Source organism: Rhineura floridana, chromosome 8 (genome assembly GCF_030035675.1).
Source record: "Rhineura floridana isolate rRhiFlo1 chromosome 8, rRhiFlo1.hap2, whole genome shotgun sequence".
NCBI classification, from domain to species: Eukaryota; Metazoa; Chordata; class Lepidosauria; order Squamata; family Rhineuridae; genus Rhineura; species Rhineura floridana.
Window position 1 is genome coordinate 120531477 of NC_084487.1, and position 11606 is coordinate 120543082.

At 41.4% G+C, this 11606-nt stretch overlaps 1 protein-coding gene across 1 annotated transcript in view; it reads right to left on the bottom strand.

The window, feature by feature from the left end:
- Window positions 1-10949, bottom strand: part of GRM3 (glutamate metabotropic receptor 3) — a 61409-nt gene extending 50460 nt beyond the window's left edge. Inside the window, exon 1 of the mRNA XM_061637874.1 lies at window positions 10433-10949. Within this exon, the coding sequence (XP_061493858.1) occupies window positions 10433-10930 (498 nt within the window). The 5' untranslated portion in view covers window positions 10931-10949. The remainder of the gene's footprint in view (window positions 1-10432) is intronic.
- Window positions 10950-11606: the final 657 nt, after the last annotated feature.

Here is an 11606-nt window from a genome sequence, read left to right on the forward strand (position 1 = left end):
TCCTGAGCTCTTATCATGTAATGCAATTTAGTCAGTTCTGCTTTCCACCAAGATTTTTCAAATAATTTCATTTTGAATGCTATTTTGGTTCCCCTCCTCTGCAACGGTCTAGTAATAATTTCTAAACATGATGTGATTAATATATTTTACACATTTTAATATTGGATAGCTACTTGACCATGCAAATAATCTAGCACCATCACCTTGGGGTTAAAAGAGAGTTCCAGTATGAAAGGTATTGCATTTGTCAGTTCTGTGGGATCAACTGCTCCATAAAAGCCAGTCATCATTCTTACATGCTTCTTAGAATTCTGTGGTGCTTTTGTAGTTGTTAATGCATTTATCTGAGCCAAACTGCATCCTTTCTTTCTGTTTACTCTCTCTCATTTATGAACTAGAATGTCACTACATTCTCCTAGGAGTATTTCGGTTTTCCTCAGAATGTCCAGTGGATAATGCCTTGGTAATGTTCAGATTAGATTGCTGTAATGCACTGTATAATAGACTGACCTTGAGAATCAGCTGGAAACGACCGTTCATCCAGAATGTGGTGGCATGATTATCAAATTTTTACTACCGCATGGAACATGGAACACCTGTCTTTAGGCAAATCTCAGTCCTATAACTGTCCACTCTGGAGTAGGATTTACTCTCAGATTAGTGTGCATAGGGTTGCAAACCTATTGGTTCCTGGGCATAATTTGAGGTTCTTTTTCATTTTATTTTAATGCCTTGAATGATCTGAGACCCAGGATGCTTAAAGGCAGCCATACGAACCAATCCTGTTCTTTAGGTCATCATTGGAGGCCTTGCTGCATGCCTCCTGACTTCCTCTGATGATAAATTGATATTATTCACTAAAGAAAGACCACATTCAGTACAAGCCCCTTGATTATGGGGACATAATGTTCCCCAGGATCATTTGTCTGGCAACATCAATTCTTTAGAAAATGGGTTTTAAAGTTCCCGATCCATGGACCCTTTGAGACAGATGGGGGTTGAGTATTTTATACTGCTGCGATTTTCGTCTTGCGGCTGCTGTGTTAGGATTTGTTGCTTTTACATTGGTCTGAATGTAGTTAAGTTTCTATTGTATTGGACCCAGACTAAGATATTTGTACCTGGTTTCCATTGAAATCAATGGCACTTCTGTTAAGTCTTGACTAATGCATCCCATTGATTTCAATTGCAATGAACTGTAACTAACTTAGTCTGGAAACAACCAATTTTTTAAAAAGATGTCATAGTTTATTTGCCACCTTGAGTGGCTTGTTTAAAATGGAGGTGTAGAGTACAAATGTTTTAAATAAGTAATGAATGAGAATGATATTCTTCATTTTGCAGCAAGGCTAAATTCACACAGTGACTTTTCCCCAGTGGTATTTCTATCTACGCTGTTGCTGTCAGCAATACTGCACCTCTACTTTATTTTAAATTCACATCATTTTAATTGGCTCCAGATTATGCTCTTTAGATTTTATGATTGATTGTATGTGTGATGCTCATTTAGCATTTTTTGGTGAGACAGATAATGAGAGAAGCAAGAATCTGACAGGACAAGGAAACAATCAGACTGATAGCTGTCCAGACAGAACACATGGAAAATGGAAATGGACTGCCTTCAAGTTGAGCCCGACTTATGGCGACCCTATGAATAGGGTTTTCATGGTAAGCAGTATTCAGAGGGGTTTTTACCATTGCCTTCCTCTGAGGCTGACAGGCAATGGCTGGCCTAAGCTCACCCAGTGAGGTTCATGGCTATGTGGGGATTCGAACCCTGGTCTCCCAGGTCATAGTCCAACACATTTACAAATATTGCTACAAATTACAACAAAGGAAAACCAGGGATGCGTCTTGTTTGGATACCTCAGTTCAGCATAGATTATCTTCTGGCTTTCACAGTCAATGTTTGCAGTGAAAATGGAAACCCTCCATGCAGTGAGGATGGCTATGACTCTCCAGAAACATCATGTGGAGTATGCCTATTGATTATCATAAGGATGTTTCAGAGTAAGTGGTTTCAAACTTAACTTCATGCACTGTTCATATTTAAACAACAGTATAATGCTACTCATCCCCTTATTTCCCTTCGACAGGCATTTTTGGAAAAATGATGAGGATGATTAGCATACTTTCTAGCTCCAGGGATTCATGAAAGCAAGTCTACAAGAGGTTGGTCTGGAAGCTGCAGCTGCTGCAAAATGTGGTGGCATGACTGCTCACTGAGGAATAACCTCACCAATATGTTATCTTGCTGCTGAAAGAATTGCACTGGTTGACCATTAGTTACTGGGCTAAGTTCAAGGTGCTTGTTTTGGTGCATAAAGGCCTATACAACTTGTGACCAGGTTACCTGAAAGATCGTCTTACCCCTTATGTACTCAGTCGATCACTGTGCTTCTGCAGTTGAGGGCCTCCTGCAGATACCATCTTATCAGGACGTCCTTTCCACATAACATAGGAAGTGGACCTTTAGTGTTGTGGCACTGACACTAAGGAATTCCCTTCCCTTAAATATTGAGACAAGTGCTGTCTCTGTTGTCTTTTTGGCACCTGCTGAAGACCTTGCTCTTCCAACAAGCCTTTTAAGTAGAGACCTCATCCTAGTCTGTGTGTTGTCGGAATTGTTTTTAAGATGTTTTTAAATATTTTTTAAAAAAGATTTTTGTTAAGATGTTTTTTAAGATGCTTTGTTTTTAAGATGTTTCATAGATATTTTTAGTGTTTTATTGCTTGTTTGCCACCCTAGGCTCCTTCTGGGAGGAAGGGTGGCTTATAAATAAAATAAAATAAAATAAATAAGAGCAGAGCCAAACGTTTAGGTTAACATGTGAGAAGAGTGAGTTGCTTAATAGTAAAGCTCATGTTTTGCATGCAGAAAGGCCCAGTTGCAATCTCCAATACCAAAAGTTAAATGATCTTAATAAGACTGGGCTTAGACCTTCAGAGCTTGGAAGTAACTAGTTACAAGTAACGAATTACTTGTAATTTATTACTTTTTTGAGTAACTAGTGGGTAACTTCATTACATTTTGATGGTAATAGAATGAGTAGTAACTTCATTACTTTTGAGGAGTAATTGTAATGTTTCCAGCATTACTTTTGCGCATTACTTGGGGGGGGAGCAGGGGAAGTCTTCTGCTCCTCAGATTTGTGAATAAAAATCATGTGCTTCAAACTGGGCTTCTGTGCAGCGTTGCTCTTCCCTTGTGCTCTGTGGGTGCTTAGGAGGCAATGAGGGAGGAGGTGGAGAGCGAGACGGTGCGGAGGAAACAATTGTTTAAAAATTGACAGGAGTGGAAGGAGAAAAGAGCTGGAGGCAATATATATATATATATATACAGAAAATATTTGTGTTGGGGTATCATCATTGCTGGGGGTGGGGTGAGGGGATGTGAGATTCTGTTATGCCATTCTGTTAATCTTATGGATAAAAAAAATTATTCTGCTACCCTCTGTGTATGCATGCTTATTTTTAATGTTGTTATAGGCTACTTAGATGTGTAGCAGCCAAGGCCAGCACCTTGTAGGAATTTTTTTTTAAAAAGTAACTAAAATATAATTGTAGCAATTACTTTTGACTGAAAGTAATCAGTTACTTTCAGAGCAATTGTAATTGTAACGGTAATTACTACTTTTGGGGGGCCATGTAGCTGTAACTGAAATTTATCACTTTTTAAAAGTAATCTTCCAAGCTCTGAAGACCTTAGAGGGCAGCCATACGTAGGAGAATACTGGGCTACCTGGACCATTTTTCTGGCTCAGCATAAGGCAGCTCTGTATGTATCCTTTGTGATGCAATCCTTCATATATACCGCCTTAGTATATGGGGAGGGGAAGGGCACTTCATCTAATGTGCCTGCTTCAAAACCTCCCTATATGTGGAAGTGCCAGATTAATGTAACAGTACTTTCAAACCAGGGATCCCCTATGTGCATGCCAGGAATGGAAGGATCTCTCAGTTTCAATCCTCTCAGTCTCTCATTTTTCCAATCTTACATTCAGTTCTCTGTATTTCTTTTTTTTTTAAAAAAAATCCTCATGAAAAAATTTCAGCATTTTAGTGCAAAGTTCTCCTAAGCAACACATTTTTGTATGCAGTTTTAACTGATGTACACGTTCGTTTCTGCAAGCAATTTCTCCTAATATAATGCATTGTTGTATGTTATTTTCACTAACGTATTCATTTTATGCACACTTCCCCCTAATATGTGCATTTTTGAAAACACTGTTTTATTAGAGAATTACATCGCAAAATTTGGATATGTGCAAATTTTGAAGGATAGCTATGTGTTGGTTCTCATACTGTTTTGGAAAGTGCAAACTTGATAAATTCAGCTCGAAATGCAAACTGAATTTAAATTCTTTCCCATCCCCTAGTGGATGCTGAGGTAGCAGTGTCCAATTAACATTTGAACTGTCTCATTGGGACATGTTGCTCTTGGGACATACTCTTCAGTACACGCATATAGTGCTTTGAAGCCCTCCGAAACTCAGCTGATTGTTGGGGCTTCAGAATGCCACACATTTCTTGATCATCCCAGAATGCAGGACATGGAATAATGACCTCAGGTTACAGGAAGCCAGATTTTGGCTGAACATCAAGAAAAACCTCCTAGCTGTTTGAGCAGTGTGGCAATGGAACCAATTATCTAGGGAGGTGGTGGGCTCTCAAATACTGGAGGCATTCAAGACGCAGCTGGGCAGTCATCTGTTGGGCATGTTTTAACTTGGATTCCTGCATTGAGCAGTGTCCCTTCCAGCTCTACTATACTATGAGAATCAGCTGTCAGGTCTCGAAAATATCATGCACAGGGCTTTGCTGGCTCCACTGTTCAGCTGAACAGTGGTGCCTGCAAATCCCTTTTTGGCCCAACCATGTCTTTGCCTATGCCACAGCTGCCATGTGAGGCAAGTGGGTGTGGCTCAGTTGAAATGGCCCCATGCGCCAAATGGGAAAGCCAGGAGGGCCTAATTCAGCCTCTGGGACAAAGATTCCTCCACTGCTGCTTTAAGCAAGTAAATGAATCATAGTTGAGTTGAGAATCAATTGATTCAAAACTTTCCTCTGCCAACCTTTTCTGAGGGGTGGGGGATAAAATCATGCCTCCATGTGATCTTACATACTACATTATGTGCATCATGCAAGAAAGGGTGTGTGGCCACTTCTGCACTGTGCAAGAAGGACCACTGCCTATCAAGTATGTGTTCCAGGCTACAGAGCAATGTGCATACATGGATTAGCCCCTTCTCCCTGAGGTGGGGTGGCCATGGTTTTCTGCTATATGTTCACAGAATGGCAACTTTACTGTATGTAGAATGCATAGATAAATCCTTCAGTTCTTTGTTACCTTGTCATCCCTATTTACGTTTCAAGTGCGTGAGCAAATTTACAGATCCACAGCTATTATTCCTTTTCCAGAAAAAAAATCCTGTAGAACAGACCCTAATCCTGCATTCTAGGATTGAAGCAGTTTGCTGTTGATCTCAGGGGGAAGGCCTGCTTGAGCCACAAGCTTCTAAATACAGACTGTTGGTACAAAATGCATTCTTTGTTACCCCTCTATAAAGTTGTGAAGGACAGTCTGATAATTGAGGATTGAACAGTGTACTACATTGCTCTGAGCTTTCTTATTCTGGTAGAAACTAGATTAGATGACTCCAAAGGTCTACAGTCCTTAATGCCATGTCTTAGATTATAAGGTATGTACTATTAGTCCTACAAGTAAATCATGCCAGTTCTGCTGGCAGAAGAAAGCTGATGCATTTGATAAGTTCATTATTCCCTATTATATGGACCTGCTCACTCTGAATCTCATAATTCTTGGAGGATGCAGGTCTGGCCAGGGCTGCCCTTGGGGAGGGGTGAGCTGGGTAGTCACCTGGGACACTGACCTAAGGGGAGTGCCTAGCTCAACTGTGGGGGGGGTGCGCCAAACTCAGCTCAGTAGCTGTGTTTTTTAATGTACTGTCTGCAGTGAGCTAGGGAGACAAACAGCAAATGTCTGCAACCCTTTTTTCAAGGTTCTACAGGTTGTTTGGGTGCTAACTACGAAAACGATCTTCCTTCAGTTAGCTTTGAAGTATATATCCTTTTCATTTCCCACTTTGATATCATTTGCCCTAGGTAAAAATCAGTGGGACACAGTTTTAGTTCGAGGCAATGTTACTGAGCACTTAGCACTTCAAATACTATGAACACTATGTAAATAATAATAAAATAAAGCCGTAAGTTGTAAGAGGTCTGTTGGATACCTTTTTTTTTTATTTCTAATATAACTTTTCTTTATTATTTTTAAAGATAAAATATGGATATTCTACAATAAAGAATGTTTACCAAAATATAGGAACCAAAAAGATGTTAAAAGTAAAACCTGTGATAGCTGAGGAGGTAGTGTTGGAGGTCTGTGAGAAGAGCAGGCACCATTTTGTGTTCCTTATAAGGAATATAGGCCTACAACTCCCTGGGAATTATCCTTTGAGAGCCACCCACACCACATGACAGAGACTTAATTGGAATCCCAGAAACGGAGCAGGAGTGCATTGAAAGTGAAATGAGGTAGCTTACTCTGGGCCCTTTTTGCTGGGGGAAAGCATGGAAGTAGCAGGGTCTGTTACACTGCTATGGTTTGCAATCCTGCACAAGCCATACAACTTGGTAACACTGCAAACTGCAGGGCTACTCAGGGGTGGTGGTGGTAACTGAGGCAATTTGCCCCAGACCCCCACAAATCAAGTCCCCCATCTCAGTTCCTGTGTTTACCATTGGACCCTGCCCTGACCCTGCCACATTGCTCACAAGAATTCTTGGTATTTTGTTTACAGTTTTCATTTAAAAATGGTGTATTACAATGTAAGATGATACTGAATCTCTACATGTAATTATGACATCATGGAAGCTCTCCCTGGCCATGATGACAAAAATATTTTACATAGTTGTGTATGAAACAGAATAGATGCTAATTTGAGGCTTAAGATGGCAGAAAAATGTATTCTTTTTGGGAGGCTGGGCCTGCTTATTAGCTAGGCCTGCAGCCCAATTTTAAGGGAATCTAAACCAATATCAAGGTAAAATCTTTATGTCTGGACAGCAATAGAGATAAGGTTGGATAGGCAAGCTTATGATTGGCCCAGGCCTTGTAGTCCCGGTTACAGAGTTTGTTGTAAAGAGAGAAGGTACATGGAAAGCTTTAAGTAAGGACCCTTTGCCAGAGTTGGTGGCTTGTTCTTGTCACAGAAAGAACTCTAGGCCCACTGGGGAAAGAGTTGAAGCAGGAAGTGAACTCTTAAACTCCCCTTAAATATTAGGCAGGCACCATCTCTGTTATCTTTTCGGTGCCTTTTGAAGACTTTCCTCTTTCAATAAGCCTTTTAAGTTGAGACCTATCCCAGTCTGCGTCTGTGTTAGAATTGCTTTTAATATGTTGTTTTTAAAAAAACCCAATAGGTTTTTAACCCTTTTTAAAATATTTTTTAAAGCTTTTTAAAATATGTTTTAAAGGTTGTTTTGTTTTAATGTATTTTAAGGTCTGTTTTTATGATGTTTTGATGTGTTTTTAATGCTTTTGTTTGGTGCCCTGGGCTCCTGCTGGGAGGAATATAAATAAATAAATAGTGAGTGAGTGAGTGAGTGAATGCTACCTGAGATTTCCAGGCAAGGTGTCACTGGACAGTAATTTTCTGTGGCAATTACCATAAGGAAAGGCACAGGAGTGAAGTCAGGATTAAAGGAGGAATCCTTCCTGAGGGAGTAGTGGAGAAGGCCAACAGCAGGCCACAGCCAGAAGATCTGTGAAACTGAGCCCCAGGAATCAGAAAGAAGCTCTGCCAGAAGGGTGTTGGAATTTGGAGAAGATACTCAGGAGAAAAATAACCCAATCCCTATTCTCTTATCCCCAAGTAAGAAGAAAAAATGAAGCACATCTATAATTCTGTGAGATCCGAGAGCAAGGAGGAGCTGCAATTGAGGTCTCACATGTAGTCCGTACATGCAGTAATTCTTGCATGTGGCTCTAGCTTTGTACACACATGAATGGATCCTTATAGAGGGCAACAGCAGGGCCCCAACATCACATCTGCACTAGGCCCCATAAACCCTATAGGAGGCTCTGCAAAGCTGACCATGGGGGGTGCAGACAGCACTCCTCAGGGCTCTATTTATCCTAGGGCAGCCCTAGGTCTGCCTATAGCTCCTGAACACCCAGAACCTCTTTCTGAAAGGTCAAATTGTTCTCCTCAAGCCCACATTTGTTTGTAAACTGCCTTGAGCACAATTTTATGTGGAAAGGTGGCATACAAATAAATTGATGATGATGATGACGATGTAGATGAAACAGAGTCCAGCTGAAGTGGGCCCTTATTTGAAAGTCTTTTCAAATAGCCCAACTATGGGGTGGGGTATGGGGAAATGAAGCATAATGCATCCTTATTCTTCCCTGTTAGGTGTTATTTATGCTCCTACTGTCCTTCTGCTTTCACTAACTGCTCCTCCCCAAACCTAGCCTTGCCCCTTTCCAAGAGTTTATTGGTGCATGCTATCTCTGACATCAGTGCTTCCCCATCACTTCCAAGCTTGACTCTGTTTACATCTAGCTGACGACACTGGAAGGACATCAGAGTCCCTCCAGAGGCAGTGTACCCAAGTGAGCATAACAGGAGATTATTGTGTCAATTTAAGAGTCAATGAATGAGAATCAGTTTAAACATTACAGAGCTGATTTCCACATTGCCCAGTGACTGAAGTTTATGGATCCATGAGCCACATGGGCAGAGCCAAATGTGTGATTCCTTCCTATCCAATTACCTCCCTCTCTCCCTGCTGTGTGATGATTAGACAGGAAAGAAAATTGACCCTGCCTGCTTCATTCCTGGCTTCAAATGCTTTATGGACAGCACGAAATCTTTACGCAGGGAAATGACTCCCACACCACTAGCAGTCAGCAATCGGGATTCAGAATGGTAGTGTCACTATCAGTATGACAAGGTACAGAAACTGGGCCCCTTTACAATACCAGGTTGCAATTCTATAGAACGTACTCGGGAATGAATCCCGTTGAACTCAGTAGGACTTACATCACAGCAGACCTGTGCAGAACTGCACTGTCAATGCACCCATGCACTCACTTCAATCTCTGGCAAAACAGACACATCAGATCATTTTCATCATCTGCTTTTATATCCTGCTGATGTTTTTCTTTTTATTACGGAGACATTTTATAAAGTTTGTCTGCTTATCGTAACGTAAGATAAATAAGGAAAATACATACAGTAAATAAATAAAGTTTCAAAAGTTTCCAAGGCTAACAGAATCTTTTTCAGACCAAGGGCTGCATTATCTTCTGGGCAATCTTTTCGGGGCCGCATGCCAGTGGTAGGTGGAGCCCATGGGCAGAGCAACAAATATGAAATGTACCTTTATACAGTAGGCTAGCGTCTACACATACTCACATACCATTTTCTTTCCTCCACCCAGGCAAGCAAGAGGCATGATCAGAGTGCAAAGACTTTCCAATCAGGCAAAAACATTCAAGGAGGGTGCAAAGTAAGACTGGGAAGGGGTGTGGCCTGGAGAAGGGTAAAGTAAAGAGGTCAGGAGGACCATATTTGGTTTCTCTGCCTGAGGTTTCTCTCCCATCTTACATATGAAGTTACCTTATACGGAATCAGATCAGTCTATCCATACCCCAGTATTGCCAAATCTGACTGGCAGTAGCTCTCCCAGTTCAGAGGTGTAGGATTTTATCAAGGGTCTCTGCTGCCTGAGAGCCTGTGAACTGGCGATGCCGGGGATGGAATTTAGGACTTTATGCCTGTCAAGCACGTGCTGGACCACTGAGTCATACAACTGCTTACATTGGCCACAGAAGACATTTCCAAACTAAGTGTAGTGTTTTTGTGTGAAAGTCTTCCTTGCTACAACTGAACTCAGTTTGGCCCACCACATACAAATGTGAAGGCAATCCCTGGGCTTTTGGAAGGAAAATGGCCTCTCTTCCCACTAGTCCTAATTCTGGCATTGGACTAGAGGGAGAAGGGAGTTAACAGCATTCACCCAACACCTTCTGCTCCTGACACTCTAGCAACTCATTATGCTTCATGATTCCCACCAGTATTTGTCAGCAAGTCTCTCAAACTCCCTTTCACTCTTATTGTGTCTCTTCTCTCTTATATCTAAAGCCACACACCATACAACCCTTGTAACTCTGCGCATCCATCAGTCGTTTCCCTTCTAGCTGGGTGTGATTCAGATTGCTGTGTCTAGCAGAAGCTGCTACACCCTCCACCTCTTTTTGGCTTGAGCTTCATCTAAACAGCACAACCCACATGTCCTGTTCTTCCCCAACCCCCACATGGGCATTCCCCCTTTGGATTCCCTACAGTAGGTGAAAGAATGTTGAGGCTGGTGACTTGTTTTTATGACTTAGATATCTCACCTGTATGGAGACGCTGCTGTAAGAACCTCCAATGACGCCTGCAATCAGTAACGGAATGTTTTCTTGAATTGCATATGACCCATCAGGACACATATACTCTGCTTCATCCACTTTAGTCAAAGAAGCCCTGACAAACTCCAGTGACTGTTCTAATGCATACGTGTCCCGGGAGCAAGTGTCCAAAATGTGAACCCCAAGCTTAATTCCTGGAAGCAAGTAGCTGTCTCTGTTGATCTCATCAATAGCAAACAACATTGCCTCCAAACGCTGGATGCCTCGATCTTCATTGATTCTCCCACATTCTTCTGCTCCACTGCCCTTTTCCTTAATTGGAAACAGACCACCAAAAACCAAGTCTCCTTCAACCTTAATTTCTTTCCTTATAAAGTTGTGGTCACCTAGAGAAAGGAAGGCTCCTTTGGAAAATAAAGCCAGCGCAAGCATATGGAGCTTTGCAAACATCTTCATTGGTCCTGTTCTGGCAGCTCTAAAAAACATCTGTAGGAGCGTTAGAGACCTTCATTCCTTCCAGCACATCATGTTGCAGTGTGAAGTGCTATCCCATTGACAAAGGAGGAACAAGCCAGCCAGATCTTCCATCAAGGCTCTAAAGAGATGAAAAGGATTAGAAAAGGCTAAAGTAAGACCCAAGACGGCTTTCCCCCATTGAACACATACTAACTTGGTCTTTAAGGTTTCAGAGGACTCTTTAAACATGCTCTGTGGTGGAAGAGTAACCATGTCCCCCCCCCTTCTTCTCACACCTCCTGAACGTGTGGCATGAGGACTTTGCGTATATAGCCAAGTTCACATAATATATTTATCGTTAAACAACTCACTGACATTAGAGTGATTTGAACTGCCGCCAGTGGTTTGAGCTATGTCCTCTTCTGGAGGAATGATAAATATAGTTTTGTTGTGAGAGACATCAAAGCACAATTAAAGAATGTTTCCAGTTCTTCTCTTTGCTCCCATGGCATTTGTTGTTTCTGGGGCATTACTGAGATTGTGCTGGAAAGATGTTTTATTTCTGAAGAAGCACTTGCTATGAAACAGGATTATACAAAGATCCTGTAAAGATCTACGTTCACATTAAGATTAACGTTTACATCTCTGTATACAGCATGTCTGTTATTGATGTAGTGTTTAACATCTTTGTATGCAGCATGCTTTA